This window comes from Mustela putorius, unplaced genomic scaffold (genome assembly GCF_011764305.1).
Source record: "Mustela putorius furo isolate JIRA1106 unplaced genomic scaffold, ASM1176430v1.1 tig00000056_pilon_pilon_pilon, whole genome shotgun sequence".
NCBI lineage: Eukaryota > Metazoa > Chordata > Mammalia > Carnivora > Mustelidae > Mustela > Mustela putorius.
In genome coordinates this window covers 7,965,804-7,979,329 of record NW_025421263.1, presented here as the reverse complement: position 1 = coordinate 7,979,329, position 13,526 = coordinate 7,965,804, and the positions used below count along the sequence as shown (strand labels likewise).

The following is a 13,526-nucleotide window of genomic DNA, read 5'->3' as shown; positions in this document are numbered from 1 at the left end:
GATTAGATGTTGGAACCGCCTTACTGAATGAGGCAAATATTAGCCATAAAGTCCCTGAGAACAGGTAACTGCAAAATGGGGGCATATATTACCTGCAGAAAGTGTGTTTAATAGGAAACTCTCCTCTATGAACCTCCTAACTCATGAGGAGGGGATCTCAAGGATTAGAGGTAGGCAGAAATAAGAATTCAGGTTGCAAGACTGGGGACCGAGAGGCTGGAGTTTCTCTTGGTGTGTGTTACGTCAAGAGGTATGGTGCGGCTGAGGAATAGAGACGAGAAAAGGAGAAATCAGGTGGTGGTGAGGGGGGTTAGAGGAAGTGGTAGATTAGAATAGGAAAGCAATATCTGGGCATCTTGGAGGCCAGGCAAGGAAATGCTGCTGATTCCAGTTGGCACTAAGTGGACTGTAGGTGAGAGAGATGAAAAGGAGGAGAAAGTGAACACAGCAGGATCAAAGCCTGAGGGAAGTAGGAAAGGCCAGGGAGACGCATTCAATTTTCCCATACCCACTTCATCTCAATGCAAAGACCACCTCACCCCACAGGATAAAGAGGATACCAGACTGGCATGGTAGCAGGTAGCTTACTACCAGTGTCGGACTTATTTGCTACAAAATCATAAATTGCTAATGCCTTTGGGTAGCTTCGCACAGCAGTGAAGATGCCTCGCATTGCTTCTCTAAGTGTCCTTTCAATCTCCGTGAAGTCGGAAAACATGTTATTCCATCTCAGGAAATTGTGTGTGCTGAGGTGGGGTGAGAACTGAAAAAAGCAATTTAGGGTGACTCTCTTCAACATGAACACGGTCTCGACTGTATCTGCCCTCTCTGGCACCTCAGCGCAGGCAGAAAGATAGAAGTCAGAAGTCACGGTATTCTTTTTTGTTGGGGGAGAGGGGATGGATGAGGTTAAGTTTAGGTATTATAGGTATTTGATGTCCAAGTTATTTGGGTGTACCTAGAGAAAAGAAAGCATCTGTCTGAAAACTAGAAATGTCTGGAAGATTCTAATAGTTTATAAATTACTCTTGAGGAGTTGACAAAGTTTCTCCCACCACAGCTTTAGTGGACACCTGCATAGCAATCCTCCGATTCCCGCATCTTAGAGGCACGGCTCCAAGGGCCAGATTTAGTATCTACAGGGCATACAATGGAAAGGGCTGTATCTTTTTTCTTTTTTCTTAAGATTTTATTTATTTGATAGACAGAGATCACAGGTAGGCAGAGAGGCAGGCAGAGAGAGAGGGTGAAGCAGGCTCCCTGCTGAGCAGAGAGTCTGATGCGGGACTCGATCCCAGGACCGGGAGATCATGACCTGAGCTGAAGGCAGAGGCTTAACCCACTGAGCCACCCAGGTGCCCTGGGCCTGTATCTCTGAAGACAATTTCGTTGTGGGGTGCTAGGTGACTCAGTCGGCTAACCGTCTGACTCATGGTTTCAGGTCATGATCGCAGGTTGGAGATCAAACCATGAGTCGGGCTCCACTCTCAGTGGGGAGTCTGCTTCTCTTCCTCTCCCTCTGCCCTTCCCCATGCTTTTGCTCTCTTGCTCTCTCTAAAATAAGTAAATAAATATTTAAAACCAATTTAGTTGTCTGAGGAAGAACATGGGAGCATGGACTGGAGAGGGAATACAGATAATGAAAGCATCTGCTGGATCTTAATCTACTCCGAGATTGATAAAAGCCGCTGTCATAGAAGTTCCTTAGGGTCTGACTGCAGGCATGGACTTGGAGAGATGTGATCAGACTCTTCTCTCCCTGCCCATTCTCTACCTGGTTGTGAGAATGATTTAAGAGGTTTATCTCTAGGCAGGTAAGTGAATAATGATTATATTAAGCTCAGTATACTGGCAAAGTCTTAGTCTTGGAGGCCAGGATTTTAGTGGATAAGTAATTTATTTTAATAACCTCAGTGTAGTTTCTCTCTACTTTAAGGTGATATTGTACGCCTCTCATATTTCCTGCCCTTCTTGTCCTACATATGAAATTTGGAGGCCCATTTTTTAAAATTTACTTTTTATTTTTAAGTTTTTTTCATTTTATTTCTTTTCATTTTTATGAAATTTATTGTTTATGCACCACACCCAGTGCTCCATGCAACATGTGCCCTCCTTAATACCCACCACCAGGTTCACCCAACCCCCCACCCCCCTCACCTCCAAAACCCTCAGTTTATTTTTCAGAGTCCACAGCCCCTCATGGTTTGTCTCCCCCTCTGATTTCCCCCATCTCCCTTCTCCTCTCCATCTCCTCATGTCCTCCATGTTCTTCTTTATGCTCCACAAGTAAGTGAAACCATATGGTAACGGTGAGTAAAGAATAATACCTCAGACAACAAAAGGGAACACAGCTATATGACTTCAGTGTCTTTGTATGTAATGAATGGGTACTTGTGGGGCACATGGCTCAGTGGGTTAAGCCTCTGCCTTCCGCTCAGGTCATGATCTCAGGGTCCTGGGATCGAGCCCCGCATTAGGCTCTCTGCTTAGCGAGGAGCCTGCTTCCCTCCCCCTCTCTGCCTGCCTCTCTGCCTACTTGTGATCTCTGTGTGTCAGATAAGTAAATAAAGTCTTAAAAAAAAAAAGAATGAGAACTTGCTACTCTAGAAACTTTGACTTTCTCTTGAACTCGAAAGCCTAATTATATGAAACTTCTATTAAAAAAGTATTTGAGAGACGTAAGATGAAACTAACTAGATAGCGATTCACTGGAGACTCAGATGCTGGAAACAGAACAGAGTATTTTTCTCTAAGTATATCAGTTAAGAGAAATGATGGTTAAGGGACAGCAACATAATTAGATGTTTTAATGAATTAGCTCATGCAATTGTACAACCTCTCAGTTCAAATGCATATTCAGTTCTTCAATAAAAACAAAATAAATATTTTAACTCTTAGCTGCCTTTTAAGAAGGGTGAATCTTACTGCTAAAGAACTTACAAGATTATCTGCTTTCCTTTTTTGTAGCTGACCATATGAGGGGCATTTTGTTAAACTGAGCGCCTTGACTAGAGATGGACCTGGAGTTGAGTTTGGAGACAGGAGCTGAGGCCAGAGAACTGTGTTGTTCTGCACTATGGAAGGAGAACTTGAGTTCCAGGGACAATATTGAGGGGAAATTGAGGAGGAATAATGGAGACAGAGGGTGGAGAGAGGAGCTGGGACAATTGCCAGAAGCAAGGACTCCACATGTTGTACAGCAGCAGGTGCAAAATCCCCGAGAGTCCTCACAAAGACTAATTCTCAGAGGGTTTTTTTTTTTTTTTGAGAGTACTGATTACTTAAAAAAAGACAGATTTGTTATTATAGAAGATTTAAGAAATAAGGTGAATCTAGTTAATTTAGGTAATACTGAAATAATTATAAAATGAATAACTTAGCAAAAAAAAATCAAACAGTCAAATTATTATAAAATACAACTGTTTATTTCTTCTTTTGAGAGAATGTGTGCACCGGGGAGGGGAGTCGTGGGGAGGTGGAAAAAAGAGCAGGAGAGAGAATCTTAAATAAGCAGGCTCAACGACCAGCATGGAGCCCCGCATGAGGCTTGATCTCACAACCCTGAGATCATGACCTGAGCTGAAATCAAGAGTCAGATGCTTAACTCAATGAGCGAGCCAGGTGCCCCCCAGAAAATAGCAATTTCTAACATGAGTAACAGGAGATCTCACTTGATACTATTTTTTTTTCTTCTTAACTTGGCTTTTGGCATTACTGTGATAGACAATAAAAGCCAAATTTAAAATATCGATGACTTGTTGATTCCTGTTTATCTCCAAAGAAGAAAAAAGCTTTTGGTAGTTCTGATCAGAATAATGGGTGAAAATATATAAAATTGAAGAGGATAAGAAAGTACCTGATCCTTATGTGCAGGACAAGAAATAGAGTTGCTGGAGTTGTGGGGATAAGGAGGGGAGAATATACTCAGGAGGATGGAGAGGTAGGCTAACTTAGGAATTGAGTAAATATTTATTGGTACTTTTTTTTTTTTTTTAAAGATCTTATTTATCTATTTGACAGATAGAGATCACAAGTAGGCAGAGAGTCAGGCAGAGAGAGAGGGGAGAAGCAGGCTCCCTGCTGAGCAGAGAGCCCCATGCGGGGCTCGATCTAGGACCCTGAGATCATGACCTGAGTCAAAGGCAGAGGCTTAACCCATTGAGCCACCCAGGCACCCCCAAAAATTTTTAATTCATATAATTTATTACCAGCCCCAGGGATACAGGTCTGTGAACAGCCAGGTTAACACATTTCACAGCACTCACCATAGTACATACCCTCCCCAATGTGCAAACTCTGTTTTTGTTTGGATATACCAGTTTTGTGATTTTGGACTGGTCAATATTTCTTTATTGTTTAATCTCTAACATGGGGATGTAGCTAACTTGTCTCAAGGCAAGTGAGTTAGATCAGACAATCTTTTTTTTTAAATAATTTTTTAAGTTTTTTTATAAGCATATAATATATTATTAGCTCCAGGGGTACAGGTCTGTGAATGGCCAGGTTTACATACTTCACAGCACTTACCATAGCACATACCCTCCCCAATAGATCAATTTATAAAGGACTGTTTTAATTTAAAGATATCATAGTATTAGAAAATATTAGAACCGAATCATGTTTTACTAACACAGGCTTTTCAAGGAGATAGGCTTGGAATGAAATCTCTTTTGCAACAATTACTAGGGAATGATCCCAGGCGTGCTACTCAGTATTTCTCATTTTCTGTTTCCTCTTTTGCAAAATGAGAATATCTCTTCAGGCTTTTATGGGCATAAAATCAGATAATGTTTATAAAGCACTTAGTACATAGTTCATGGTCCATGGAAAGCTCTCATTTAATGGTAAATATAACAACTACAATTATAACCACAATCATAGTGCTTGAAATCAAAATGGTATAAATGTTTATAATTTTTCAGACAAAAAAAATTAAAAAAAAAACAACAACAACACCTAAATAGAACACCCAATTCCAAGCACATTTCAGTTTAACAAGTTTGTCCTCATGTGTGAAATTATGTTCGGAAAACTATTTGTTCACAAATGCAGTACTTTGTTTCTCTTTATGTAGATGATGATGATGTATTTGCACAGAATTGTTAATTTTCTATTTAAAATTTAAAAATATGATTCCAAACTCAAAGAAAAAATAATATGAAAAGTATTAGTAACCTTCAAAAATATTGAGTGGAATAATAGATAATTCTGTAGTCTGCATATTGGAGAGTTTATTTTCTCATCTTTTGGAGATGGGTAAATAGGTCAGTATTCTTTTTTCATATCCTGATGGTCTGTTCTGGGAAAACCACTTCCTTTCTCCTTCTTAATGGTTAGAGAAAAATTGCTAGAAGATATACCTGTTGTAAGACCTAAGAAGAAGCCCAGATTGTCTTGTGAATATCCACTTGGAATCTAAAAGTGAGGACTTTCCCAGCTGGATCAGTTCTTGGCAAACACTGCAGTGGATCAAGTTTATGTTTGGGCTTCTTCTGGTTCCTAGTTCCTCACTGGTTCCCTGTCTCTCTGAAGTATTAAGTAAAATGATTGTTTTTGTTGAATGATACTATTTAGGTAATAAGTAAAGCATTTGCTGGTAAGGATTTCAGATACAATTCTTCCTGGGGATTGTTTTTTAACTCTTAATTTTGAAATATTATAGACTCCCAAGAAGTTGCAAAAATAGCACAGAGAGGTCCTATGTACTCTTTACCCAACTTCCCCTAATGGTAAAATATTACATAACCACAGTACATTATCAAAACTAATAAATCAACACCAGCACAATATAGCTAACTAGACTACAGACAGAGGAATTTTTTGAGAATTAGAAATTCTCAAGGGTGAAAGAAAACCTTTTCTAAATCTTAATGTTGCCCCAACCTGTGTACACATAGGTTTTTGCCCTTGTCTCATTGGTAATCCTAGATTAACTTTCTGTCTTCTCCATTCTCCCCTTCAGAGCAGGGATCATACTGTAGTCACCCTTAAGTCTCATGCTTATTAAGGTAACTGGCATTCAATAGGCATTTTTGGTTGAAAAGATAACTAATAATTGCTATTGTCTTTACACACACGATCTCTCAGAGTGTTCATGGTCTAGTGGAAAGAGTATAGGCTTTAAAAGCATTCAAATCTCAAGTCTTGTTATTATTTATGAGCCTGAATCTTGTGACAAGGTACTGAATGTCCTTGGGTCTTGCCTTCGTTGTTTGTTTCATTCTACATAATAGAGTTGTTCTAAGGATTCAAGGAGGTAATTTATGTAATAAAGAAGCAGCCATAAGGGCTCTGGGGTGTGGGTAGGGTGAAAAATTTTATTACAATTTTACAAACTAAGGCTTGCGAGGGTAAGTCATTGCTGCAAATCTTAGGACCAATACATGGGGGTGCTCCGAAGCACCTTGAGCCAGCAATCTTCTAGGAAATCCCATAGCCTTTCTCAGGCAATAGGAGAGTGGATTAAAAAACAAACAAACAAAGAAACAAACACAAACAAACAATAACCAACACAGGTATTTACAGAGATTTAAGATTTGTCCCTACATAGTTGTTGACTTCTTTTGCTTTGGGCATAGAAAATCCTCTCTTGGTGGAGTTGAATGGTGAGATAAAGTAGGAAGTGAATTATGGGTGTGGGTTGTTAATTGGAGGTTCCTGCCAAATGCCCTTCTTCCCTCCCCACTCTTTGACACCCTACAGCCAGGAATCCTGCTTGCCAAACTCTGCATCAGATGTTTGTACCTTTATCTTTTGCAGATGGTGTGGAAGGATGAGAAATTGGACCCTTTACTCACACACAATGTCAAAAAAAATTTTTTTTTAAATCACAAGATAACTTAAATTTTAAAAAGTTGGAAGGTTTTGACATCATCATCATTATCATTTACTTTTTGTTTTCTGTTCATGAAAGTAGTTTTTTGTTTTTTAACAAAAGAGAATATGTAAACAGGGAACTTTCTTTTACTCAGTTGAATTGGCTAGTAACACATTAGCTAAAGTTGCTTTTCAACCTGCCATGAGCACCTATTACATATCCTTGAATTCCTCATATTCGAATTCCATTTTCCATATTAGAATGCTTAACTTGGAAGTATTCCTTTGGCTTATTTAACCTTTTCATTTCATTGAAATGGAATAGGGAACAATAAAATGTTATTGATTTTTGAGTGTTTTGGCTACAAATATTAAAAACTCTAGTAGCTTAAATGCTTGGATTGTAATGAGAAACACTCAATTTTTAGTGATGGTTTACAATTGGGCTTTTGGCTCTACTTAGGAAAATGGGTAATGAGTCTTAAATGTAGGAACTGAAACCATGAAACGTCTAGGAGAAAACAGAGAAACAAAGCTCTTGGGTATGGATTTTGGTAGTGATTTTTTGGGTATAGCACCTGAAGCACAAACAACACAATGAAAGAGAAACAAGTAGAACTACACCAAGCTAACAAGCTTCTGCACAGCAAAGAGAACCATCAACAAAATGAGAAGAAAACATCCAGAATGGGAAAAAGATTTGCAAATTGTATATCTGACCCAGGCTTAATATTCAAAACATAACAAGAACTCACATAGCTCAATAGCAAAAATCCAAATAACCCAATTAAAAAATGGGCAAAGGACCTGAATAGATATTTCTCCAAAGAAGACATATGTAGGGCCAATAGGTACATGAAAAGATGGTCAACATTACTAGTCCTATGCTAGGAAAATGTGAATCAAAACCACAATGAGATACCACCTCATACATTTTGGAATGGCTGTCATTAAAAGGACAAGAGATAAGAAAGCTGGCATGGATGTGGAGAAAAGGGAATCCCTGAACGCTGTTGGTGGAATTGCAAACTCGCATAGCCACTATGGAAGTATCCTCAAAAAATTAAGAATAGAGCTATTACATGATCCAGCAACTGCACTTCTGGAAATATATCTAAAGGTAATGAAAACCTTAACTCGTTAATATGATGCACTTTGTTAATATGCACCCTGGTATTCATAGCAGCATTATTTACAATAGCCAAGACATGGAAACAAACTATGTGTCCATCCATGGTTGAGGGAATAAGGAAGCGGGGGCATATATATAAGCATATATACATATATATATGTGTGTGTGTATACACAAACACTATGGGATATTATTCAGTGATAAAACCCAGAAAATTCTAGTATTTATGACACACGGAGGGACCTTGAAGGCATTATGCTTAGTGAAATAAGGCAGACAGTGAAAGACAAATACTGTATGATCTCACTTATATGTGGAACCTTAAAAAAAAAAAAAAGGAAAGTCTCAAAATAAATTCATGGAAAAAAGAGATAACACTTGTGGTTACCAGAAATAATGGGGGAGGAGTGGAGGCTGGCAGAAGTGAAGGAAGGTGGTCAAAAGATACCAGCTTCCAGCTACAAGAGAAGTAAGTGGTAAGGATGTCATGTCCAACAAGATGATGACAGCCACCACTTCAGTGTGATTGATGTACAGGACAGGTGTCAAGAGAGTAAATCCTGAGTTCTGATCACAAGGAAACAATTTGTTCCCCTTTATTCTTTTTTCTTTTGCTTTATATTGTATCTATATAAGCAGACAGATGTTAGCTGAGCCTGTTGTATAATCATTTCACAATATATATAAATCAAACCATCATTCTTTTTGACTTAAACTTCTCCAGTGATGTATGTCAATTATTTCTAAATAAAACTGGAATGAAAAATGAAATCATAGTGACCAAGATTAGAGGCAGAGAAAGCTAGGAGCTAGAATGTTTCTTTAGGATTCTGAATTGTTGCCTTGGTTTTGAAGCTGTCTGTCCCATTTGACCATTAAAGTAAAAAGCATACTGGAGGTCAAGGGAGGAGAGGAAAAAAGAAAAATCACTTTGATGCAGGACATGGGCATCAGAACTGGGAGAGTTCGGAGGGAAATTACTTGGAGGCACTGTCAATAGACTATCTTAGTGAAAACCGACTTCTGCAAACTTTTAAGAGATCGAGGGATGTAAATATGCATGTGAACTCTAATTTGTTAAAGCTTAATTCCTTCCAGCATCAGAAGGTATTACAGATCCACAGAAAGTTTTCCTTCTTGATATGCTTTGGATTTCTCATCAGTTATTATCTAGGAAATATAAACATTTTATTTCTACTTACATAATACCATTTATAAGTAAGGTTCAATGCAAAATGACTCTCTTGATTTACATTTTTTTTTTTTCCTGGAAAGTAAACTATAGCACACAAAGAGAGAGCAAGAATTGTCATTATAACAAAAAATGCCCATTTGGGCTCTTGGTCTGTGCTTTTCATTGCTTTGTGCTTTTCTTTCAAGGAAAAGTGAGAGATCTTTTTTAAACAAAAAAGGAGTTTTATGAATGCATTTCTCAGTGAGAAGGCACACCTATGATATCAAATCACAAAGACTGGGACCACGAAGCATTAAAACTACACATACACCAGAATAAATGTAGACTTTACCAGATATTTCACATGGGCATCTTACTTGAACACAATCTCTTTAAAGACTACTTCTCTTGAAATAGTATCAAATTATTTATAAAATAATTGTTGCTTAAACAAATTGGTTGTTATGAAGCATAGGTTTGTATGTCATGTTAGTCTTGCTTAATTACTGCCTCTGCCAATATATTCCAGTTTCCAATATAAATACCAGAAATGACTTAAGAATAATTCTGAAGTAAGATTACAATTTTATCAGAAAAAAAAACAGTTTTATATTAAAAGCATAAATGTAAGTAATAAACATTTGTAATTGTGATTAGTTCATACAGTATTATTAAGGTATATAAAATTAAGTAGTGAGCATACTTACAGTATTTACCCAAAATTAAGATGTAGAAGAAGACAGGACCAGGTGTCATTTCCTTCTTTGTGAGCAACTGATTAATAAAAGTGAGTACAATTTGGTCTTGGTTTCTGAGTCGCACACAGCTCACGGTGGTTGTGTGCTATTTCTGTCTGCAATCTTAGCAGCTACAAAGCAGTCCTCCCTCCTTCCTCTCTCATTTCCTCTCCCTCTCTTTCCATTCCCGATTCTTTTCTTTCTTCCTTTCTGTTTCTCAGAATCTCTCCTCCCACCCTCCTTCTCTAAAAGTCTTAGTACCCTTCTTTACACCCCCACCACCCCCCTCCGCCCTGCCCAGCAGACACACACACACCCCAGCGTCAACACAGACAAAGCTGAGCAGTGAGCAAAAGTTTCAGACAGAGAACATACAAGCTCTTCTTGTTGACTCTAAACATCTTTTTTTCTATGTCCGGCAACAGTCTACAAATGACGGCGTGTGTGAACTGACAAATGTCTGAGCTGATCAAAGTCACACAACGAGAAAGAAACCAAGAGATATGTTACAAACGAAAAAAAAATTTTTTTTTCCCTCAGTGACTTGGGACTGGGAAAAAAACAGAAGTACACGGGGCAAAATGCCATTGTGGAATTAACTATAAGGCAAGAATTAAAATGTAGCTATAGCAATCTTTTGTGTGATCTGAGTTTAGGCACTGGAATGATAGGATATTGTGTAAAGGAATAAAAAACAAATCTTAAATCTTCTTGAGCTCGTGAGTTTTACTACAAGTGGAGACCACGATAGGTCATTGGTTGTGGAGTAAAGCCTTCCTGGGTTTGAATCATAGTCTGATTCAAATTGTTAGTTGTGTAGGTGCCTGTCTTGGCTGAGCTTTGGTTTTCTGGGGGAAAATATCTATTCAGCAAGGTGGCAGTGATGTCTAGCCCTATGCAAACTGAATGTCTGGTTCTAGTACACAATAGGTGATTACTGAATGACAGCCATTCATATGATGATGACTTTAATCAGCAGAGAAAAAAAAGCTTGCAAATGTAAAGAACATTTCCATGCAATGCTTTCTCTTTTAACCAGGCTATGTCATTCTTATTTTGCAGTGTGTAATAATTTATTTTTAAAACAATTGTACAGCACCTTGCTGGGAGAAATTGTCTTGTGAGGTTAATGCCTCCTAATCACTCTACCTGTAGAATCTATTTAAATTACATATCTCTATATCATCGACTTCAACATAAGAAGCCTATTTTTAGGGGTGCCTGGGTGGCTCAGTGGATTAAGTCTTACCTTCGGCTCAGATCATGATCTCAGGGTCCTGGGGTCTAGCCCTGCATTGGGCTTTCTGTTCAGAAGGGAGCTTGCTTCCCCCCTCTCTCTGCCTACTTCTCTGTCTACTTGTGATCTCTGTCTGTCAAATAAATAAATAAAAAATCTTAAAAAAAAAAAAAAGAAAAAAAAAAAGAAGCCCGTTTCTAAATCGTGGCTCAAGGTTTATATTAACCCTACTTTTCTTTTTTCCTGTAGAGGTAATTAATACCACGAAAGGAAAAAAAAAAGGTACTGAACTTTACAAGTCATTTGTATGTCAATAGATTTATTTAATAAAGACATTGTTATTTTAGTAGAAATGTTTATGGTTAACTGAATTTGAACACTCATTTAAGTCTCTTTAAGTGTTTATTAGGTGCTTATTCTTTGTAATAATACTTGAAATGTTTTAAGTGGTTAATGATTTTTTATTTATTTTATATGACAGGCAGAGATCACAAGTAGGCAGAGAGGCAGGCAGGGAGAGAGGAGGAAGCAGGCTCCCTGGTGAGCGGAGAGCCCGATGTGGTCTCCAGGACCCTGGGATCATGACCTGAGCCGCTGGCAGAGGCTTTAGCCCACTGAGCCACCCAGGCGCCCCTTTTATTTATTTTAGAAATAGTGTTTCCTAAAAGGATTCTGAGAGACATATCAAGGGCAATAGCTGAAGGGGAACCCATAGGCAGCTTCTGAACTGTAAAGCTGAGGAACTTGCTTTGAGAATTGTCCAGCATAAAGTTTAGCTCTTGACACTGACTCTTGACACTGAGTTTTCAAAGTAATCCTGAGGTTATTTTGTTAGCTTTGAGCATTTTGCCTGAGCTGATTATTGCAGACATATACAATCAGTAGGCCAATTGCCAGGAAGTAGTCTTCAACAAAATATACATCTATTGTATCTTTAATCTCAAATTATCCATGCAAAACTTCAAAATAACTTCTCATTCCACTGAGACTATGTTACCTTTTGCTAAAATAGTTATTTCCCTGAAGGAACAATTTCAGACTTCTTCTTCTTCTTCTTCTTTTTTTTTTTTTTTTAAGAATATCACTGCTTTCTTATTTTAAGCCAAGACAGTGAATCTGGAATAAGAATCTCGTATAGGTATATTGGTGGAAAACCCAGGAGTGAACATAGAGTGCCTCTACCACACACTGCAGCAGGCAATATTGGTATTTTGGGCCAGAAAATTCTTCATTGTGAGATGCTGTCTTTTGCATTGGTAGAATATTTAGCAGCATCCCTGGCCTCTACCCACTAGATGTCAATAGCACTCCCTAGTTAGGACAATTAAAAATGTCACTAAACATAGTTAAATGTCCCCTGGGGGGCAAACTTGCTCCTGGTGGACAACAATTGCATCATAGCAAAAGACTTGGCCTGGACAATATTTGAGTATTGATTTTTTACTAAATAATTAAAATAGAATTCTTCTCATTTAAAATTTAATGATAATGTGTTTCCTCATTTTGTTTTCTGCAGGTTGAGGACATACATTGCAGTGTTTTAAATGCACACAGATGGTGTATGTTTTTAGCCTTCTCTTCCTGTTTATATTGTTCAATTATAAACATATACTAGGGGCCTGGTAGACTCTGTAACGTCATTGCCTCTCTTGGGCTGAGTACTTCATGGTTTTCCACATTAGATTTGGTGCTGACTCGGGCTAATAGTTAACACCCTTTCTTACCTTGGAATCTCTTCGAAAAATCTTACTTAGGCTCTTTGAATAATAACAAAACTTTTCATTTGAAAATTACTTCTTAGGACAACCTAATGAGTTGACCTAGACAAGCATCATCAATCTGTGTGCACTATATAGATTCAAGTTTCTAATCTATGGTATTTCCATTCACTGAAATACACTAATACATTCTTCAGCATCCTATTTTAAAATTAGATCATGACACTTAAGGGCTTTTTGTCTACACGTCTCAGCCTATTTGCTATCATCATTTCCAATCCTGGAAACAGCCTTTGAATGCTTGATTGCAGACCTGGGAAAGTCTAACTGAAAGAGGTTGGTAAAATCTCAGTCAGAGACTCATGGTGTAGAGATATTCAGGCAATAGTAAACAACTCATGAATTAAGAATAAGTACAATCCCAGGGCTAAAATGCATACACTCAAATTGTTCATCCTATGGATCCATTCCTGACTGACAGCTGTCAGACAGGCAACACTCTTGAGATATTCATCATCTCCAAGTCATACCAAGACAATTTTAGCCATCTCGATTTAGCATTAATTGCACAATTTTGAAATGAAATGACTTCTGGAGAATGATATCAGGCAAAATATGCACTGGGACAGAACCATGAATAGCTACAGGTATTTCAAAAGACATTTTATACAGAATTTCACCCTAAGCCATTTCACCCTAGACGGAAGTGATC

General features: G+C 38.0%; 1 protein-coding gene across 1 annotated transcript in view; it reads right to left on the bottom strand.

Moving 5' to 3' along the window:
* The window catches only part of RXFP1 (relaxin family peptide receptor 1), a 99,209-nt gene extending 89,034 nt beyond the window's left edge, over positions 1-10,175 (bottom strand). Inside the window, exon 1 of the mRNA XM_004777317.3 lies at positions 9,830-10,175. Coding sequence (XP_004777374.1) covers positions 9,830-9,878 — 49 coding nt within the window. The 5' untranslated portion in view covers positions 9,879-10,175. The remainder of the gene's footprint in view (positions 1-9,829) is intronic.
* Between the last annotated feature and the right edge of the window lie 3,351 nt (positions 10,176-13,526).